Consider the following 23,096-nt stretch of genomic DNA (forward strand, 5'->3'; position numbering starts at 1 on the left):
TAATACTATACTCCTGTATACTTCACCCAATGCTGGTGTCTAGGTATTTACATTGTGTACCTTGTGTTATCCTATTATGCACTTTCTTTTCTTTTAATGTACTAAATGATCTGTTTGAGCTGCACGCAGAAAAATACTTTTCACTGTATCTCGGTACACGTGACAATAAATCCAATCCTGCAGTCTTCATTGAACCAGGGTTGATGCCCTGGCTGGGTGGTAATGGTAGAGTGGGGGATATTCCGGGCCATGTGGTTACAGATTGTTGTTGAGCACAATTCTGCTGATGGCCCCCAGCGCCTCATGGATGCCCAGTCTTGAGTTGCTGGATCTGTTCGAAATCTAAGCCATTGAGCACAGTGGTAGTGACACACAACACTGTCTGCTGTAAATCACTTTGAACAAGTTTGCACCCACATTTAACATATGAACAAGCCCTTAACTAGAGCATAGACAATACTGTGCTTTCTCTTATACCTCTCAAGTCATAGAGCAGCAACACAGTATCCTAAGATCAGACTATTTACTTGTTTAGCCAGAGTGGTGCATGGAAAAACAAATAGCTAATCAAATATGTTAACATTTATAACAGCATACCTGATATCTTTTAGGAACGTGTCCTTTGATGATGCTGATAATATCATCACTGTGTATCCCCGATTCTGTGCCTTCTGAAATTCCCATTGTATCACATAGAATAAGAGGCAAAGTCGCATCATCCTTTCCCTCTCTGAGGGAGTATGTGGAGTACTGCAGTTAAACAAAGATACCAGGGGGTTAGGCCGCACTGTCAAAATGAAATCACTTCCAACCGTAAAACAAGCAAATGTGGAAAATGGAAAATATCTCAGCAAATGGGAGGCACGGTATCACAGTGGTTAACACTGTTGCTTCACAGCGCCAGGGACCCGCGTTCGATTCCTGGCTTGGGTCACTGCCTGTGTGGAGTCTGCACGTTCTCCCCGTGTCTGTGTGGGTTTCCTCCGGACGCTCCGGTTTCCTCCCACAAGTCCCGAAAAACGTGCTTGTTAGATGAATTGGGCATTCTGAATTCTCCCTCCGTGTACCTGAACAGGCGCCGGAATGTGGCGACTAGGGGATTTTCACAGTAACTTCATTGCAGTGTTAATGTAAGCCCACTTGTGACACTAATAAAGATTATTTTTAAAAATGCATCTCATTTGCCTTATACCATCCTGGTAATTGTGGACAATTAATAAGCATAGTCCATGAGGGACTAGCAGCATCGCTCTCTTTCTAACTCCATCAATGAGGCAACAACAGAGAGAAACATACAAACGCACAAAAATGTCTCTCCCCATATCTTCTGCCAAGAATGTATTACTTCACAGGTCTGTGATTTAATTTCCATCTGCCACGGCAGTCAATTGGTACCATCTCATTGTTCGTTACACCTGCAGGTTCAACAGCTTTTGCTCCATATTCCAATATCCAAGCCAACGTTCTTTCTTTACTTCAGAGCAGATTTCCCACTCGAAAGGAGATTAATGAACCAGATAGGTTTTTACAACAATCGACAATAGTCTCTTGGTTGCTGATCCTGAGAAGAGCTTTTTACCCCATTGCATTCAAATTTCAATTGGTCGGATTTGAATCCATGGGCGGTATTCTCCCCTACCCGGCAGGGCGGGGGGTCCCAGCGTAGCGGAGTGGCGCCAACCACTCCGGCGTCGGGCCTCCCCAAAGGTGCGGAATTCTCCGCACGTTTAGTGGGGCGAGGCCCGCGCCGGAGTGGCTCCCGCTCCACCGACTGGCGCCAACGGCCTTTGGCGTCAAGCCGACCGGCGAAGGCCTTTCGGCCAGCCCCGACGCCGATCGGTGTGACGCCAAAGGCCGTTGGCGCCAGTCGGCGGAGCAGGAGCCACTCCGACGCTGACGTCACCACTGGCGCATGCGCGGTAGGGGGATCTCTTCCGCCTCCGCCATGGTGGAGGCTGTGGCAGAAGAAAAAGAGTGCCCCACAGCACAGGCCCGCCCGACGATCGGTGGGCCCCGATCGCGGGCCAGGCCACTGTGGGGGCACCTCCCGGGGTTCGATCACCCCCGCACCCCCCCTCCCGGACCCCAGGGCCCTCTCGCGCCGCCTGTTCCCAACGGCACAGAGATGGTTTAAACCACGTCGGTGGGAGAGGCCTGACAGCGGTGGGACTTCGGCCCATCGCAGGCCGGAGAATCGCCGCGGCGGGGCGCGTTTCCCGCCCCCGCCGATTCCCGAGTGGCAGAGAATTCCGGCCACGGCGGGGGCGGGATTTACGAAGGGCCCGGGCGATTCCCCGACCCTGCGGGGGGTCGGAGAATTCCGCCCCATGTTCCCAGGATCTCTGGATTACTATCCAGTGGTATTGCCACTACATCACCGCCTCCTCTTATATTAGCGTGTTAAATAAAGCAATCCTCAAATAACCATTTACAACGACTCCCTGTTTTGTGCTCTGAAGAGGCAGTGGGGAGGTCATGGCATTGTGGTATCAAATGAAGCTTTGTGGGTTGACCTTAGGAATAAAAAAGGGGGCAGCAACATTGTTAGCTGTTTATTATTGTCAGCGGGAAATTGAGGAGCAAATATGTGCGTAATTCACAGAGATATAAAAATAATTACCAATAATAATATTAACAATATTAACCCTGAAAAGTTTGAGGTTTTTGGAAAGACTAATTTGACCAGGAAGTATTCAATGAACAGCATGACATGGGAGGTTTCAAAGAACAAAGGGAGCTTGTGATTTTTGTCATAGATCTTTGAAGGCAGAAGGCAGGTTAATAGGGTGGGAAAGGTCCATGCCTTTATCAATCGAGGCATATATTACAAAAGCAGGGAGGTGATGTTAGGAGTTGTATAGAACTTTGGTGAGGTCACAGCTGGAGTACTGTGTGCAATTCTGGTCACCACAATATACGAAGGGTGTGATTATCCTGGAGGGGGTGCAGAGGCGATTCACCAGGATGTTGCCTGGGACGGAACATTTAAGTTATGAAGAGAGGTTGGATATCCTTGGATTGTGTTAGTTGGAGCAGGGAGGACTGAGGGGGCGACTTGATCGAGGTGGACAAGATTATGAGGGGCATGGACAGGGTAGATAGGGAGCAGCTGTTCCCCTTAGTTAAAGGGGCAGTCATGACGTTCAAGTTCAAGGTGAGGGGCAGGAGGTTTAGGGGGAATGGGAGGGAAAACTTTTTTATCCAGAGGGCAGTGACCGTCTGGAAAGCCCTGCCTGGGAGGGTGGTAGAGGCGGGTTGCCTCACATCCTTTAAAAAGTACCTGGATGAGCACTTGGCACGTCATAACCTTCAAGGCTATGGGCCAAGCGCTGGCAAATGGGATTGAGTCAGTAGATCAGGGTTTTTTTACGTGTCAGTGCAGACTCGATGGGCCGAATGGCCCTTTAGGCACTATATTTCTTTGATTCTGTGAAGAGTCTCCTGATGGCAATGAAACCATTGCTGACTGTTGTAAAAAACCATCTGGTTCAGTAATGTCCTTTAGGAATAGGTATCTGCCACCCTTGCCTGGTCTGGCCTACATGTGACTCCAGACCCACAGCAACGTAGTTAACCCAGAAGGGACAGAGCGAACCATTCATTTCAAGGGCAGTTCGGGGTGGGCAATAAATGCTGACACAGCCAGCGACGGCCTCAACCCCTGAATAAACAAAAAGCCATTTTGTAAAACCTGAGCTCACACTTACCAGGGCCTTTGTTCCAGCACTGACATGTAACCCTCAGCCCACCCCTCCATTCCCACCTCCCCAACCACTACCGCCTTGAACCTTATCCCTCACATCCATTGGATGCCAAAATTGGGAACCATAGTCACAGTGGGGTCAAACTGTCCTATTCTGATTTCGGAAAAGTTCTGCGTCGGGATTCTCCGTTGCCCGATGTCGATTTTGGAATCGGCGATCGGGCGGAGAATCCCTTTTGATGCCGAAATCGGGGGCGGCGTCTGTTTGACGCAGGTTGTGTCTCCTCCGCCCCTCCGACGCGGAGTCATCGCGGCGCGTGCCGTTGGAACGGCGTTAGCCCATCACCTGAAGGCCCTTCCCCGATGCTCTGTCCCAGATGGGCCAAGTTCCCAACCGTGCGTTTCACCTGTGGTCTCAACGGTCGGGATCCCATCATGGCGGTTGGGAACTGAGTCCAGCGCTGACACAGTCGGCCGGGAGCCGTGTTGCTGGCCGGGGGTGGCTTCCGCCAGGGCTGGGGGGACTGGTGGGGGATGGGCAGGGGGTGGCATGTGAGGCACTATTTGGCAGGTCGGGTCCGTGCATGACAAGCACCATTTTGTACGGCGCGATCGCTGCTGGTCTTCGCTGTGCACATGCACGGCCACCGACCCGGCCATTCTCCAACCAGGAATGTGGTGACTAGGGGCTTTTCACAGTAACTTCATTGTGGTGTTAATGTGAGCCTACTTGGGACACTAATAAAGATTATTCTTATTAAAACAAATCTGCTGGCACCTCCCCCATACCTAGAAAATACTGGAAGACTCTGGAAAGCCCGTCCACTACCTCCATAAGAGAATAACAAGGACACAATTGTTCTGGCTGTGTTTTTAGGTTTACCATTTTCGTGTTTGTTCCTCCGCTTCTAATTAAAACTCGATTGGTGACATGACCCCGGAAAACCGAATTGACCGAGTTGATGAAGCTGGACTTTCCTCCTCCAATTGGTCCAATTAGTAAAATTCGGGCCTGAGACACGGAGCTTAGGGAGGGCTTATGGCTCTTGATCAAACTCAATTCGCTGCTAGAAAGAACATTTATATTAATGAAGACCAGAATTGTTATGATCCATTCAGCAAGTCTCCCTTCGCATTGTTCATCGTAAGTTAGATGATCTGCTTGTTGATCATTACAGAAATATTAAGATATAGACCCAATTTTAATAACTGTTAGCAAACATTGGCTGTGGCTGGTTTAGGCAGGGGCTGGTTTAGCACAGTGGGCTAAATAGCTGGCTTTTAAAGCAGACCAAAGCCAGCAGCGTGGATTCAATTCCCGTAACAGACGCCAGAATATGGCGACTAGGGGCTTTTCACAGTAACTTCATTTGAAGCCTACTTGTGACAATAAGTGATTTTCATTTTTTTTTTCACTTTTCAAAACCATTTTGAGGCCTGATGTTCGATAAATCACAAGCCAACACGCCTCTATATAAATGCAAGAACTTTCTTTCTCACAGCCATGTTTTCTACAAGGCACTGCTAGCAAGCTATGCCACCTCTTATTGTGGTCTTTTACGCAGAATATTTGAGACATTTAAGTCATCCCCCCCACCCAATCTCCTGCCCTTCCAGAAACAAAAGCAGAAAGTAAAGCAGAATTCTTTGATGCAAGGGAAATTAGTGGTAGTACTAGATTCAAAGAAGAGGCATATAAATTAGCAAGAAAAAGCAACAGACCTGAGGATTGGGAACAGTTTAAAATTCAGCAAAGGCAGACCAAGGGATTGATTAGAAGGAGAAAATACACTTCCGGTGGCGGCTACGAAGGAGTAAGTCGCACATTTGGTGGCTTCTGCTCGGGTCGGACTTTTGGGCCTTTTTCCCCGATTTTTTTACCAGACTTGATTTGAAAAATCGATGACGGAGGCAATTGGGTACTGGATTCCCACATCGGTGCATGGAGAAGAGGACTAGAAGTGCTCGCAAAGGCAGAAACAGACAGACGAGAAGGCTTGGGCTGAAGTTGCAGTGGGAGAAAGCATGGCGGAGGACCGGACCTTTGGCTTGTCGACCCAGCGGTCAACAATTTATCCAGGAGGGCTTCGCCAAGCAGAAGCAGGACTGCTTGAACCCGATTAAAGAGTCAATTGCGCGGCTGGAGCTTGGATTACACGCCCAAGATCGGGCGATCCGGAAAGTAGAGAAGGCGTTGGCTGACCAGGAGGAACATCAAACTGCGGTGGAGTTGGAGGTGGGGATGCTGAGAGACCAGCAGAAAAGGCTCCTGGAGAAGGTGGAGGACCGAGAGAATAGGTCCCGCCGGCAGAACTTGAGAATCGTTGGGCTCCCGGAGGGTTCCGAAGGAGCGGACGCTGGGGCAATAATAGCGGGCATGTTCGAGAAGCTGCTGGGGGATGGGGCATTCTCCCGACCCTTGGAGGTGGACAGGGCTCAGAGAGCGTTCGCGAAGAAGCCGCGAATGGGAGACCCCCCAGAGGGCAATGTTGGTGAGATTCCACAGGTATTTGGATAAGGAGCGTATTTTACAGTGGGCCAAGCAGATACGGAGCTGTAAATGGGAGAACAGTATCCTGCGGATCTATCAGGACCCGAGTGTGGAGGTGGCCAGAAGAGCGGGGTTTAACCAGATCAGGTTGACCCTTCGTAAGACAAAGGTGACGTTCGGACTGCTGCATCCGGCCCGTCTCTGGGTCACATACGAGGAGCAACATTTTTATTTCGAGTCGCCTGAGGAAGCGCTGGACATCGCGAAAAGGAAAGGACTGGTAGCGGACTGAGAACTTTGCCACAATGTTCATGTTTTAAAAAAGTTTCTTGTTTTTTCGTTTTGTGGACGCTAGTTGTAATGCCTTCTGTATTGATTTGGGGCCAGTTGCAAAGCTGAGTGAGTTAAAGTTTACATTTCACTGTTGGGGGATGGAGGTGTGTTTGTTCAGATGCTGGATCTCTTGCTTGATCTTTTCTTTGTTTAGCGTTTTTTTTCTGTTGGGCAATTTTGTTGGGATTGTTTGTCATTTGAATATATGTATATGAGTGGGGGGAAGGTGGGAAGGGAACAATAGGTGGGAGAATGTGTGGTGCCAGGGGTGGGGGCCACCAAGCTAGCTGGGCGGGCTAGCTCACTGAAGCGTAGTGGGGGGTGAGCAGATGTTAGGCTTATCAAAAGGGTTGATTTACATTGTGCTGTTACTAAGGGTGGGGTGGGGAGGTAAATTTTCTGCTGATGAGGGAGGTACTGTCGCTGAGGGACAGAGAGGAGGTCGGGGGAAGAGGCTGCCTGGGGGCAAGCCGGTGGCGGCGTGGGGCGCGGCTGGAGACTGGCCCAAGAAAGGTGATGGCTGATCGGCGAGGGGGGGGGGGGGCGATGAGCCACCCAACTAGGCTGATCACCTGGAATGTACGAGGGCGAAATGGGCCGGTTAAGAGGGAACACGTGTTCACGCTATTTTGTTAAATTTAGATTACCCAATTATTTTTTCCAATTTAGTATGGCCAATCCACCTACTCTGCATTATTTTGGGTTGGGTTGGGGTGGATCCATGGAGATTTGGGCAGCCGAGGGTGATGGAGTTCTCCTTCAACTCACACGTGCATAAAGTGTACTCCCGAATCGATTTCTTTATTCTGAGCAGGGCTTTACTGACGGGGGTGGTGGACACGGGGTAGTCGGCGATCACAATCTCAGACCATGCCCCGCACTGGATTGACCTACAGGTTAGTAAAGACAGTAACCAGTGGCCGCACTGGAGGTTAGACGTGGGTCTTCTAGATGACGAAGAGGTGTGCGGACGGCTGAGGAAATGTATTCAGAACTACCTGCAGGTCAACGACATGGGGGAAATTTCAGCAGCTGTCGTCTGGGAAACATTGAAGATGGTGGCTAGAGGAAAGTTGATCTCGATACGGGCCCTCAGGGAGACGGTAGACAGGGCAGAGATGGACCGACTGGTTAAGGAGATACTACAGGTCGACAGGAGGTATGCGGGGACCCCAGAGGCAGGGCTTTTAAGGGAACAGCGGAGGCTACAGGCGGAGTTTGGCTTGTTAACCACAGGGAGGGCGGTGGAGCAGCTGAGAAAGGCGAGGGGGTGATTTATGAGCATAAAGAGAAGGCCAGAATGCTTGCAAGCAGCTTAGAAAGAGGGAGGCAGCCAGGGAGATAGGGAAAGTAAAGGATGGCGATGGGAACCTGGTTGGAGACTCAGCAGAGGGTGAATAAGGTGTTTGAGGAGTTTTACAGTAGGCTGTATGGGGTCTGAAACCCCAACGGGGCCGGAGGGGATGAGGCACTTCCTAGGGGGGCTGAATTTCCCAAAGGTGGATGGGGAGCTGGTAGTAGGGCTGGGGGCCCCGATTGGGTTGGAAGAGATAGTGGAGGGTCTGAAGGCCATGCAGGCGGGTAAAGCCCCGGGGCCGGACAGGTACCCACTGGAGTTCTATAATAATTTCTCTGGGATATTGGGGCCGGTGTTGATAAGGACATTGAATGAGGCAAGGGAACGTGGGGTGCTTCCCCGATGATGTCACAGGCCACGATTTCGCTGATCCTGAAGTGGATAAGAACCCGGAGCTGTGTGGGTCCTACAGGCCAATGTCCCTATTGAATGTGGACGCCAAACTGCTGGCCAAAATTTTGTCCTCCAGGATTGTGTTCTGATGCTATTGGGGAGGACCAGACAGGGTTTGTTAAGCGAAGGCAGTTGGTGGCCAATGTAAGAAGGCTGTTAAACATGATCATGATGCCCCCGGAAGGTAGGGAGGTGGAGGTAGTGTGGTGGTATGATTAGCATAGCTGCCTGCCATTGGTGCAGAACACCGGCTTACCATTGGCCCTGGTCGGTCATGTGCCTCTCGACCGGTTGGTTGAGACCAGTCATGTGACGGCTCCCCGATTGGTCGAGAGGCTGAGTTAACCCCGCCTCCAGGGCGGGGTATAAATACCCAGTACTCCCGGCGGTCGTCCTTCTACTGTAATCGACCGCAGGGCTTAACATCTAGTATATTAAAGCCATACTTTTGTTCAGCAACTCGTCTCGCGTTCAATTGATGGTACATCAGGTAGTGGTCGCAATGGACGCAGAGAAGGCCTTTGATCGAGTAGAATGGGAATATCTGTGGGAGGTACTGGGACGGTTCGGATTTGGGCAGGGCTTTACCAACTGGGTCAGGTTGCTATATCAGGCACCTGTGGCAAGAGTACGGACGAATAGGACAACATCCGACTAGTTTAGGCTGCATCGGGGGATGAGACAGGGATGCCCCCTCTCCCCACTGTTGTTCATGCGAACTATAGAGCCGCTGGCAATTACACTGAGAGCCTCAAGGGGGGATGGGGCTGGTCCGGAGGGGGCGACGAGCACAGAGTCTCGCTTTACTCTGACGACCTGTATCAGACCCAGTAGTGGGGATGGAAGAAATCATGAGGATTCTGGGGGAATTTGGCCGGTTTTTGGGGTATAAACTAAATATGGGGAAAAGTGAGATGTTTACGGTCCAGGCGAGGGGACAGGAGAGGCAACTGGGAGAGCTGCCGTTCAGAGTGGTAGGGGGAAGCTTTAGGTACCTAGGCATCCAAGTGGCGCGGGAATTGGAACTGCACAAACTAAATCTGGCCCAACTAGTAGACCAAATGAAGGACGATTTTCTGAGGTGGGACCTGCTCCCGTTGTCACTAGCTGGGAGGGTGCAGACGGTGAAGATGACGGTCCTCCCGAGATTCCTGTTTGTGTTTCAATGTCTCCCCACCTTTATTCCATGGTCCTTTTTTAAACGGGTCAACAAAGTGATCACTGGCTTTGTTATGGTCGGACAAGACCCCGCGAGTAAGGAGGGGGATGCTTGAACGGAGCCGTGGAGAGGGCGGGCTGGAGCTGCAGCTGCCAAACTTCAGTAACTACTATTGGGTGGCGAATATAGCCATGATCAGGAAGTGGGTGGTGGGGGGAGGGTTGGCATGGGAGCGTATGGAGGCGGCTTCATGTAAGGGCACCAGCTTAGGGGCATTGATAACAGCACCTTTGCCGTTCCCACAGGGCACGGTACTCCACCAGCCCCATGGTGGTGGCGGCCCTGAGAGTCTGGGAGCAATGGAGGAGACATGTGGGAGCAGAGGGAGCATCGGTCTGGTCCCCAATCTGTAATAATCACCGGTTTGCCCCGGGAAGGATGGACGGGGGGGGTTTGGAGATGGCAGAGAGCAGGGATTGAGAGGATGTGGGATATGTTTAGAGAGGGGACCTTTCCTAGCCTGGGGGAGCTGGAGGAGAAATTTGGATTGGCGAAGAGAAACAAATTCAGGTACCTGCAGGTGCGGGACTTCCTACCTAGGCAGGTTTCAACCTTCCAGCTCCTACCACCAAGGGGGGTACAGAACAGGGTAGCTTCTAGAGGGTGGGTGGGAGAAGGGAGGGTCTCTGACACTTACAAGGAACTTATGGGGTCAGAGGAGACGCAGACTGAGGAGCTGAAGCGCAAATGGGAAGAGGAGTTGGGAGGAGAGATAGAGGACGGTCTATGGGCTGATGCGTTGAATAGAGTCAATGCTTCCGCAACATGTGCCAGGCTCAGCCTGATACAATTCAAGGTCGTTCACCGGGCCCACACGAGAGTGGCCGGGATGAGCAGGTTCTTTGGGGTAGAATATAGGTGTACAAAGTGTGCGAGAGGGCCAGCGAACCATGCCCACATGTTCAAAGCTTAGGGAATTCTGGCAGGGGTTTGCAGATGTCATGTCCACGGTGTTAAAAACAAGGGTGGCACCAAGTCCAGTGGTGGCGATTTTCGGGGTGTCGGAAGACCCGGGAATCCAGGAGGAGAAAGAGGCAGACGTTCTGGCCTTTGCTTCCCTGGTGGCCCGGAGACGGATACTATTGGCATGGAGAGACTCAAAGCCCCCGAAGTCGGAGACCTGGCTATCGGACATGGCTAGCTTTCTCTGTTTGGAGAAAATCAAGTTCACCTTGAGAGGGTCAATGTTAGGGTTCACCCGGAGGTGGCAGCCGTTCGTCGACTTCTTTGCGGGAAATTAATCGTCAGCAGAAGGGGTGGGGGGTTAGTTTAGCTTAGAGTAGGGGGTTAATAAAGGTGGGACCTGTGAGGGAGGAAGACGGCTTTTGCACTATGTTTATAGATTCATGTATGTTGTTCATTTTGTTGTCGCTGTAAAACCAAAAAATACCTCAATAAAATGTTGATTAAAAAAAAAAGAAGGGGAAAATACAATTTGAAAGTAAACTAGCGGGGAACATAGAAACTGACTGTAAAAGTTTCTACAGCTATGTAAAGAGAAAAAGATTAATAAAAACTAATGTAGAAACGGTCAGAAACGGGGGAATTCATAACGGGGAACAAAGAAATGGCTAAGGAACTAAATTCATACTTTGCTTCCGTCTTCACAAAGGAAGACATGAATAATATACTAGAAGTTTTGAAAAACACAGGTTTAGTGAGAATCTGAAGGAAATTAGCATTAGTAAAGAAATAGTTTGGGTGAAATTAATCGGATCGAAGGCTGACAAATATCTATAATAATCTTCATCCCAGAGTACTTAAGGAAGTGGCCCTAGAAATAATAGATCCTTTGGTGGTAATTTTCCAAAATTCTTTTGACTCTGGAATGGTTCCTACAGTTTGGAGGGTAGTGAAAGTAACCCCGCTGATCAAAAAGGGAGGTAGAGAGAAAACAGGGAACTATAGACCAGTGAGCCTAACGTCAGTAATAGGGAAGTTGCTGGAGTCCATTATCAAGGGTTTCATAGCACAACATTTGGAAAGCAGTGGTGTAATGAGACAAAGTCAGCATGGATTTACGAAAGGAAAATCATGCTTGACAAATCTACTAGAATTCTTTGAAGATGTAAACGAGTAGAGTTGACCAGGAGAACCGATGGATGTCGTTTATTTAGACTTTCAGAAGGCTTTCGACAAGGTCTCACATAGCAGATTAATATGTAATGTTAAAGTGCAAGGGGTTGTGGGTAGTGTCGTGAGATGGATAGAAAGCTGGTTAGCAGACAGGAAGCAAAAAGTTGGAATAAATCGGTGTTTCTGTGATTGGCAGGCAGTGACTAGTGGGGTGCCACAGGAATCTGTGCCAGGACCCCAACTGTTCACATTATATATTAATGATTTGGATGAGGAAACTAAATGTATTATCTCTAAATTTGCAGATGATACACAGTTGGGTGGGAGGGTGAGCTGTGAGGAGGATGCAGAGATGCTTCAGCGGGATTTTGACAGGGTGAGTGAGTGGGCACATGCATGGCAGACGCAGTATAATGTGGATAAATGTGAGGTTATCCGCTTTGGTAGCAAAAATAGGATTGCAGATTATTATTTGAATCGGTATAAATTGAGAAAGGTGGATACTCAGCGAGGCCTTGGTGTCCTTGTGCATCAGTCGCTGAAAGTAAGCACGCAGGTACAGCAGGCAGTAAAGAAGGTAAATGGTATGTTGGCCTTCATAGCGAGAGGATTTGAGTATAGGAATAGGGATGTTTTACTGCAATTGTTTAGGGCATTGATGAGGCCACACCTGGAGTATTGTGTACAGTTTTGGTGTCTTCATCTGAGGAAGGATGCTCTTATTATGGAGAGATGCAGCCAAGGTTCACCAGGCTGGTTCCTGGGATGGTGGGACTGTCATATGAGGAGAGACTAAGTTGGTTATGATTATATTCATTGCCGTTTAGAAATGTGAGAGGGGATCTCACAGAAACATATAAAATTCTAACAGGCTTAGAAAGGGTAGATTCAGAAAGAATGTTCCCGATGATGGGGGAGTCCAAAACTAGGGGTCATAGTTTGAGGATAAGGGGTAAACCTTTTAGGACTGAGGTGAGGAGAAATGTTTTCACCCAGAGATGGTGAATCTGTGGAATTCACTACCACAGAAGGTAGTTGAGGTCAAAACGTTGTGTAATTTCAAGAAGGAATGAGATACAGCTCTTGGGGCTAAAGGGATCAAGAGATATGGGGGGGAAAGCAGAATTAGGGTATTGAATGATCAGTCATGATCATAATGAATGGCGCAGCAAGTTTGAAGGGCCGAATGGCCTCCTTCTGCTTCTATTTTTCCGTTTCTATTTTCTATGGTTCTATGTTATTGCATTGAATAGACCAGAAAAACTTCTCATTGTTGCTCTTAAATGGAAGGTAAATGAATAATTTAAAAAATAAATTTTTAAAAGGCATCGGGAAGATGACGAGGTTTAAAATAAATAGGTAGTTCTTCCAGAAAGACAGGCATAGAGGTTGATTGGTTTGTCTTGCTAATCGAGACACCTTTGGCATTATACCTTCACAAGAGTAAAAATGAAACTTAGAAACAAAAACGTGGCCAAATTCAACCAAAATATCTATCATATTTATCACAGATACATGGGTTCTGAGCCCAAGCACTGAAGACCAAGGTGGAAAAATAATGAATACTTTTAAACACCGACTGATGGTTTATCCATCGAGGAAGCAGAAATGTCCATGAAGAAACTTACTGTGACGACCAATTTATATTTCTCCAGGCAGTTTTTATCTCTGGAAAACACAGGTAAATGGATGATCAAACTTGATGTCAACAAATCATATCTCAACGCTTTGTAAAATTAAGGTGTTCTTACCTTCCACACGGTAAACTTCACATTCTAAAAGCTGTACATTGCCACCAAACAGGTTATTTTTCTGGAAATTGTAGGACTGGCCAGGTTTGTATTTGATCTTTTTGCCATTAACCAAAAACACAAGACTGTCTCCAAAATTGGGGCCGTGCTCCAGACTATTAAAAACAGCCACAGTATCTGTTTCCACAGCAAACTTCAATGGCTTTCCCCCTAACTCATCGCTGGTTAGTCGAAAGAGAAAAGCATTGTTGTCATTCTTATTTCCATAAGTGACAAAATCTTCACTTGTGTAGCCTCCAAAAATGTAACCAGACGTGTTGTACCCGACAGTAAATGTTGGTCCTTGTCCGTCACATTTATCATGGAAAGACTTCCCATCAAAACCATGGACACTGGCTTTGTAAAGTAAATGTAATTTCACTTTCCCGAGAAGTTGGGACAATTGTTTCTGATCTTCTGTTGTGAGCTGCGACGTTACTTCAGACATGCTGAAACCTAGAAAACATTTGATTAAAATCAATTTCATTCAATGTGGTTTGGTTGGAGCAACAGTTAGATACTTAGGAGCATGCAGGTGGCGGAAAGCGTCATAGATAGTAGTTATAGAGACATGGTCAAATGCAAGGTGCAGGCAGACAGATGGGTGACCGCCAGAAAGGGCAGACAGGCAGTGCAGGAATCCCCTGTGGCTGTCCCCCTCTCTAACAGGTATACCATTTTGGATACTGTTGAGGGGAAAACAACAGCAGCCAGAACAGTGACATCACAACTGGCTCTGCTGCTCAGTAGGAGAGGACAAAGTGCAAGAGAGCGATAGTTAGAGGGGATTCTATAGAAAGGAGCACAGATAGGCGCATCTGTGTGAAAGAGACTCCAGGATGGTATGTTGCCTCCCTGGTGCCAGGGTCGAGGATGTCTCTGAATGAACACAGGACATCCTGAAGTGGGAGAGTGAACAGCCAGAGGTCGTAATACACATAGGTACTGATGACATAGGCAGGAAGAGTGATGAGGTCCTGCAGAAGGAATTCAGGGAGTTAGGCAGTAAACTAAAAAGCAGGACCTCTAGTGTTGTAATCTCAGGATTACTCCCTGAGCCAAGTGTCAATGAGGCTAGAAATAGGAGGATAATGCAGCTAAATACACGGCTAAACTGGTGGTGCAGGAGGGAGGGTTTCAGATTTCTGGACCACTGGGATCTCATCCGGTGCAGGTGTTGTGGTGATATGCATCACTGTAGATACACAAGGGGTTAATGTAAGTACACATAGACTAGATAGACACTAGAGGGAGCACCAGAGACATGACACACAGACACTCAACCAATAGGTCAGTAAGATAGGACACAACCAATGGGCATTCACGATACACACAGAGGTGACACCACCAAAGGAGGGCATTACACCAACCCATATATAAAGGACACAGCACACATGATCTTCCTCTTTCCAGTGGAGACACTCGGTGAGTACAGACACAGGGTTGATTCAACATCACACCCACCATGTGGATTGTAGCAGACTGGTTAGATAGTCTAAGTAGCTATAACAGGATTAACAGTCGTGGTGAACCTAAGTAAGAGAATTGTAAATAGTTTAATAAACGTGTTGAAGTTATCTCCACGTCTGAACCTTCCTTTGTCAGAGTGAACATCAAGGAAGCAGCTTATGCTACGCCAAGAGCATAACAAGACATGGTACCAGTGAGTAACTGTCTTGATCCATATAGCTACAACTCAACAAACAGTGACAACCAGCAAAGATACCCAGGCAAGATGTTCGAGATGCCGGTTCCGCAGCAGCTCCAATGCCACGGCAATCTCCGCGAAAACTGGCGGGCATTCCGGCAAAGGTTTGAGATCTTCCTGGTCACAGCCGACCTACAAGACATGGCCGATGCTGAAAAGGCAGAGCTTCTCCTCACCATCGCCGGTGCCAGAGCAGAAGAAATCTTTAAAACATTCAAGTTCTCCAAAGGGCAAAACAGGAGCGACTTCCAGGCAGTCCTGGACAAATTCGGTAAATACTGCGAGGGAAACACAATCAAACCAACAGAAAATGGTAAGGGAGGCGTCAGTACTTACCACAAGGCCGAGATCCCGGAACAGAGAACGAGAATCTTGATCGGCGGCCATCTTGAAAAAGGTACTGCACATGCGCAGTTGCGTCCGTTTGCGCATGCACGAGAAGCTGCGCATGCGCAATTGCGAAAAAGGCCCCCAGTACAGGAACAGCGAGAAGGGCATGCGCAAATGCTTCCTACGACTGACGTCACATGCTTCATGATGTCAGAGGCCCCAGACCACGCCCACTTAAAGAGGAAATGTCCCAAAACACGGGGAAAAATTCTTAAAGCCGTAAAACAAGATTCTTTCACCTGGAATGACAGCACAATGCCTGAAATTCAACCAGGAACTGAAAGTAACCGCCGCAGAACCCTGCAACAAGCAGTTATCACCGTCCAAAGAGATGATACAGTCCTTGAATACTACGACACCGACCTTTATTTCTTCTCTGGACATCACGAGCCCAATGCCAGCTCCGACACAAACAGTGATGATATGGTCCTAGAAGACTACGACTCAGACGAAGGGTTTTTCATTGGAGATGGTGACCCCAGTACTGAATCTGACACAGACGCGGATGTGTTCTTCAGATTTGAGCATCTTCAGCGCAGCATATATGACATCACGACTCGTGAGTGCAGGATCATGCTGAGGCCTGACACCAAGAGACAGAGAGCGGTACAAGCCCACAGAGAGCGGCCTGCTGCCACACAGAGAGTGGTCCACGCACCGCTAAGGGTTCCCAACTCCACACCGAGAGTGGTCCACGCACCACAAAGGGTCCCAGCCTCCACACAGAAAACGATGAAAGACTCCACAGCGGGACAACTGCGCGTCTCCACACAAGAAGTGACTCCATTGACGCAAGCCTCCACGGCGAGCTCGTGGACAGACTCCATGATAGAAGAAACGCCAGACCCCACACCGCAGTCCTTGCATGAACAAGAAGTGACTCGAGTGACACAAGCCTCCACAGCGAGCTCGTGGACAGTCTCCACGATAGAAGAAACGCAAGACTCCAAAGCGTAGTCCTTGTATGAACAAGACCATGAGGGTCTAACAACCTCCTCTGAGCAACCAGCCGCAGACGATGCAAGTCTACCATGCTCAAGTGAACAACAGAAAGACTATGACAGTCTGTCATGCTCAAGTGCACAGCAAGACGACTATGACAGTCTATCATGCTCCAGTGAACAACAAAGCTACGATGACAGTCCACCCAGATTGTTTGAGCCACCAGAAGAAGACTCTGACAGTCTACCCAGCCCAAGTGAACAACAAGAAGCTACTGAGGCTCTACCCACTGTATGTGAGACAAGTGACGACACCATCCCACTTCCCATACAAGATGTGCAATGTGACAGATCTCAGCTAATGTGTACAGAGGCACTCGACGATCACAGTGAGACTACTGGTGACTCCGGTGACACCATGTTACTTCAAACCTCATTCGTTCGAGCCTCTCCACAAGCAAATGCATTCCTGAATGTTTTAACTCCAGACATGGAGCATCAAGAAATGTCAGCTGACTCCAGTGAACCTGCAATGACTTCAGACGGGAAGCATCGACAAGCGAAAGCTGACTCAGGTGAAACAGACCAGACTCCAGATGGGGAGCAATAAAACGCCAAAGCTGATTCAAGGAAGCCGGAAATGATTCCAGATGGGGAGCGCCACAAACTCAGTGATGGCACGTTCAAGAAAACAGCAGATGCCGCAAAGCACGCTGACACGAGTAACTGTGTGAAGGAATTGTATTATCCACAGAGTGTGATCCTTGAGCATAGTGAACACAACAACAGAACCATCCAACACAACAACACAACCTATGAAAACCATATCAAAGACAACGACACGACGCATACCAATGACAACATCAAGCACGACAAAGACTGCACCAATGGAACTGTGACTAGTACAACATGGTACAACTCTGCCCATGAGGGACACTGTTACTGCTCAGCTCAGCACAATGACATACCATGGCAGGACGATGCATCTTCCCAATTCACGTGTGCTGCCCTACCAACAGGCAACCTGGCTTTCAGGACAGGTGCCATCAAACAGATGCTATCACAAGCATCGGAAGAGAAAGAGAATCCAAATCAGACGACAAAGTGATTTGACCACTTCTTGGTTCCTTATGCACGGGGACACTGATGGCGTTCACAAGGACATGCCACCGTCAAAATCACCAACTCACCAACCCTAGGAGAAAGACATTCGACCATGATAATTGATGGGTTTGGGACTCACACATATGATTTGGACTTATTGTTTAGTGATCACTGTTATCGTGACTTGGACAGAGCATCGCTTATCTACCTGTTTTTTTTTGTTCAATTTTCTTTAAGTGTACAGAAAATATGTAACATGGAAAAAGGGGGGATGTGGTGAAATGCATCACTGTAGATACACAAGGGGTTAATGTAAGTACACATAGACTAGATAGACACTAGAGGGAGCATCAGAGACATGATACACAGACACTCAACCAATAGGTCAGTAAGATAGGATACGACCAATGGGCATTCACGATACACACAGAGGTGACACCACCACAGGAGGGCATTACACCAACCCATATATAAAGGACACATCACACATGATCTTCCTCTTTCCAATGGAGACACTCAGTGAGTAGAGACACAGGGTTGATTCAACATCACACCCACCATGTGGATTGTAGCAGACTGGTTCGTCAGTCTGAGTAGCTATAGAAGGATTAACAGTAGTGGCGAACCTAAGTAAGAGAATTGTAAATAGTTTAATAAACGTGTTGAAGTTATCTCCACATCTGAACCTTCCTTTGGCAGAGTGAACATCAAAGAAGCCGCTTATGCTACGCCAAGAGGGTAACAAGACAGGTGTGACCTGTACAAGAAGGAGGGTTGCATCTAAACTGGAGGGGCACTGATATCCTGGCTGGGAGTTTTGCTAGATTCACTCGGGAGGATTTAAACTAGTATGGCAGGGAGGTGGGAACCAGAATGTGAGCTGAGAAGGTGCAATAACTGAAGGGGAAATAGAGAACCAAAATAAAAGAACAACATCACCCTGTCTGCTCAAACACAGTGGTTTGAAATGTATTTGTTTCAATGCCAGAAGTATAGCGGGTACGGCAGATGAATTTAGAGCATTTATTAGTATTTGGAATTATGATGTTGTGGTTATCACAGAAACGTTGTTAAAGGAAGGGTGGGATTGGCAGCTGAATGTTGGAGGATATAGATGGTTCAGGAGAGATAGAGGTGGATGTAAAAGGGGTGGGGGAGTAGCATTACTGGTAAAGGAGAATATTATAGCCATACTGCGGGAGGACACCTTAGAGGGCTCATACAATGAGGCAATCTGGGTAGAGCTCAGGAACAGGAAGCGGGCAATCACAATGTTGGGGGTTTATTACAGGCCCCCCAACTGCCAGTGAGAGACAGAGGAGCAGATAGGTAGAGAGATTTTGGATAGGTGCAAAAGTAACAGGGTTGTTGTGGTAGGGGATTTTAATTTCCCCCATATTGACTGGGACTCACTTAGTGCTCAGGGGCTTGGATGGGGCAGAGTTTGTAAGGTGTATCCAGGAAGCCTTCTTGATGCAATATGTAGATAGTCCAACTAGGGAAGGAGCAGTAATGGATCTGGTATTGGGGAATGAGCCGGGACAGGTGGTTGAAGTTTCAGTAGGGGCACATTTTGGGAGTAGTGACCACAACTCCGTAGGTGTTAGGGTACTTTTGGACAGGGATGAGAGTAACCTTCATGTTAAGGTGCTAAACTGGGGAAAGGCAAACTACGATAACATTAGACAGGAATTGAAGAATTTGGATTGGGTGTGGCTGTTGGATGGTAAATCAACATCGAACATTTGGGAGTCTTTCAAACAACAGTTGATTAGGAGTCAGGAAGTCACTTTTCTGAGAGAACGAAGGATAAGTATGGGAAGTTTAGGCAGCCTTGAATAACGAGGGATATTGTGAACCTCGTCAAAAAGAAAAAGGAGACTTTTCATAGATCACAGAATCATAGAAGTTACAGTGCAGAAGGAGGCCACTCGGCCCATCGAGTCTGTACCGCACCATGGAAAGATCACCCTATCTAAGCCCACATCTCCACCCCATCCCCGCAACGCAATAACTCCTATCTAACCTTTGTTCTTGGACACTGAGGACAATTTAGCACGGCCAATCCACTTAACCTGCACATCCTTGGACTGTGGGAGGAAACTGGAGCACCCGGAGGAAACCCACGCAGACACGGACAGTGACCCAAGCCGGGTATCGAGCCTAGGACCCTGGAGCTGCGAAGCAACTGTGCTAACCACTGTGCCGCCGTGCTGTCCCTATACGTTTGTATGGTCCAGAAGGGTGGGGACAGTCAAAACCCTTGAGGGGTATAGAGAAAGTAGGAAGGTACTTAAGCAGGAAATTAGGAGGGGTCATGAAAAGTCCTTGGCAGGTAGAATGAAGGTAAATCCCAAAGCATTTTATTCAGATATAAAAAGCAAGAGGGTGGCCAGGGAAAGGATTGGGCCACTTGAGGACAGTGGGGGGAAACTATGTGTTGAGCAAGAGGAAATGGGTGAGGTACTAAATTAGTACTTTGCATCAGTGTTCACCAGGATGTTGCCTGGTCTGGAGGATATTAGCTATGTGGAGAGGCTGAATAGACTCGGACTGTTTTCATTAGAAAGATGGAGGTTATGGGGTGACCCGATAGAGGTCTACAGATTATGAGGGGCATGGATAGAGTGGATGGGCAGGCACTCTTTCCCAGGGTGGAGGGGTCAGTCACCAGAGGGCATAGGTTTAAGGTCCGTGGGGCAAAGTTTAGAGGAGATGTGCGAGGCAGGTTATTTACGCAGAGGGAGGTGAGTGCCTGGAACGCGTTGCCAGGGGAGGTTGTGGAAGCAGATACATTAACAGCATTCAAAAGGCATCTTGACAGACATATGGATAGGATGGGTATAAAGGGATATGGCACAAGGAAGTTTGCAGTGATGTCCAGCCCACCCGGAGAGGTGAGCACTGTTGAAACTGACAGGAAGGCGGGAGGTCTGTAATTTGGGGGCGGATTCCCTGTTGCCTGTGAACGCTAGCAGTTTTCCCGATCCGGCGGAGCATCAAGCATTGGCCACAAAGTGGGATTGGCGCCTATTCCGATGCTCTGGTCCCCGCCGGTGGCAGCAGCGAGCTACACGCCCCATGCCGGGGGCACTATGGACATGGGTCATTGGAACCTATTTACATCCGACAGCGGCTGGAAGAGAGATTCTCCAGCCCCCTTGATACTCCAGCACTCTCAGCCAGGATTTGCGTGAGTGTGAATTGGTGCAGGTGTTTTCAAGCATGGCACTGACGCAGTGAAGCCTGCGGTGGGTCAAGGGGGTCAGTGTATAATGGAGGTGTCCCCCAAAGTCCCTCGGAAGGTTGCCTATCCCCACAACAAAGTCCTGCTCCCCCCCCCCCCCCCCCCGGTCTGGCCGCTCCCCCGCAGCACCCTCCATCACAGACCCCCCCCATGAGTGACCTCCCGCAACAGATATGCCCCCATCAAAGATCCCCCCAACAGAGACCTCCCCTAACAGACACCACCCCCCCATGAGGGACCTCCCCCAACAGTGACCCCCCAACAGAAATCCCCATCAGAGACGCCCCCTAACAGAGACCTCCCCAACAGAGACCCCCCAACAGAATTCCCAACAGAAATCCTCCATCAGAGATCTGCGGATAGAGACCCCCTCAACAGAGACCCCCCATCAGAGAACCCCCCAACAGAAATCCCCCAACAGAGACCCTCCTCAACCGAGACCCCCCCCAACAGAGACCCCCCCAACAGGCACCTCTCCCAATAGAGACCCCCCCAACAGAGACACTCCCACAACAGAGACCACCCCAACAGAGACCTTCCCCAACAGAGACCCCCCCAACAGAGACACTCCCCAACTGAGACCCCCCAACAGAGACCCTCCCCACCGTGACCCCCACAACAGAGACCCCCCATCAGAGCCCCCCCAACAGAGACCTCCCCCAACACAGACCTCCCCCAACAGAGCCCCCCCAACAGAGACCTCACCCAACAGAGACCCTCCCATCAGAGACCCTCCCAACAGAGACCCTCCCAACAGAGACCCTCCCAACAGAGACCACCCCAACTGAGACCCTCCCCAACCGAGACCCCCCCAACAGAGACCTCCCCACCGAGACCCCCCCAACAGAGACCCCCCAACAGAGACACCCCAATAGAGACCCCCCCAACAGAGACCTCTTCAACAGAGACCTCCCTCCAACAGAGACACTCCCCAACTGAGACCCTCCCCAACCGAGACCCCCCCAACAGAGACCTCCCCACCGAGACCCCCCCAACAGAGACCCCCCAACAGAGACCCCCCAACAGAGACCTCCCCCAACAGAGACCTATCCCCAACAGAGACCTCCCCACTGAGACCCCCCCAACAGAGACCCCCCAACAGAGACCTCCCCACTGAGACCCCCCCAACAGAGACCCCCCAACAGAGACCCCCCCAACAGAGACCCCCCAACAGAGACCCCCCCAACAGAGACCTCCCCCAACAGAAACCTCCCCCAACAGAGACCTCCCGATCAGAGATGCCACCCAACAGAGAGCCCCCACCAGAAGAGACCCCCACCCCGCAACAGAGAGACCCCTGTTCTGGAATCTATGTGCACCTGCCAGTGGGTAATCAGTACTGTGTCCCGCTGGCGCTCGGAGCTTTGCTGGGATGGGATTCCCATGGCTTTAATATGCAAAAAAATGCACAGCACTCAACTCACCAGGTTCCCTGCAGTTACTGGAGTCGGTCCACCAGTTTAAATGGGTGCCCCGATCCTAGCGTCCAGGGACAAGTCCCCCTCCCCTCCACGCACAACATAAATGTTGACTGCCCCACCCCCTCTGCTGACAAGCGGAGCACCCCCAAACCCCTCATCAAGGACGGACATTCTACCTCCCACCACGGGAATAACGTTCTACCAACCCCCCTCCCACACCACGCACGCATGAAGGTGACTTGACCAGACCTCTCCAGCCCCCCTCCACCACTACCACCCGCAGCTACCCTCCTCCTCAGCCACGCGCCCCCAACCAGCCCCACCAGTCCCCCATCATCAATCCCCCCTTTAGTCCGCACCCCCTGGCATTGCCAGTTGTGCACCACCCTCTGGCACCATGGCACCCTGTCAGCGATTCTCTAACCTGGCGCAATGGAACCCTAGTTTGGTCAAGGGCGTCAGCCCATTGCTCATGTGCCCCTCTGCCACTGCCAGACTTCAGAGGGGGGATCCCTCAAGGGTCCTGGAATTTGGGTAGGCTTGAGCTGTGGGTAAGGGGTTGGACCTGGGACCTTCCATTGAGATGTTGATAAACATTCCTGTCATGATTGATGGCTGATGACCACTTCAAAACAGCTAAGGGGTTTCACTTCCACTTTTCTAACCACAGAAAGCACGGACAGTTGTTGAAGTGGCCTTCAGCTGTCAATCATAACAAGACTGTCCATAAATATTACAGTTAGAATCAATGGGACATACTTCAGATGCATGTAAGTGTGAAGGGAAATATAAATAAACAAACTCCCAGGCAGCTGTGTTTAAACCATTAAGCTGTCAATCAAAGGCAAGTAAAAGGTACTGCACTGTGAAATTGAATGGATTCTCAGCATTTCAATGGATCTCAGGGGATTTCATCTGTTTCA

At 49.4% G+C, this 23,096-nt stretch overlaps 1 protein-coding gene across 3 annotated transcripts in view; it reads right to left on the minus strand.

Moving 5' to 3' along the window:
• The window catches only part of LOC119964354 (interferon-induced protein 44-like), a 42,621-nt gene that overhangs the window by 13,525 nt on the left and 6,000 nt on the right, over positions 1–23,096 (minus strand). For 2 of the 3 annotated variants that reach the window (XM_038793727.1, XM_038793725.1), the window contains exons 2-5: positions 13,324–13,818; positions 13,201–13,240; positions 4,587–4,770; positions 598–750 (exon numbers count right to left, since the gene is read on the minus strand). In XM_038793727.1, the coding sequence (XP_038649655.1) occupies positions 598–750; positions 4,587–4,770; positions 13,201–13,240; positions 13,324–13,810 (864 nt within the window). In that variant the 5' untranslated portion in view covers positions 13,811–13,818. The remainder of the gene's footprint in view (positions 1–597; positions 751–4,586; positions 4,771–13,200; positions 13,241–13,323; positions 13,819–23,096) is intronic. The other variant, XM_038793726.1, reaches the window with a different exon arrangement.

The sequence above is a fragment of the Scyliorhinus canicula genome, chromosome 4, assembly GCF_902713615.1.
Source record: "Scyliorhinus canicula chromosome 4, sScyCan1.1, whole genome shotgun sequence".
NCBI lineage: Eukaryota > Metazoa > Chordata > Chondrichthyes > Carcharhiniformes > Scyliorhinidae > Scyliorhinus > Scyliorhinus canicula.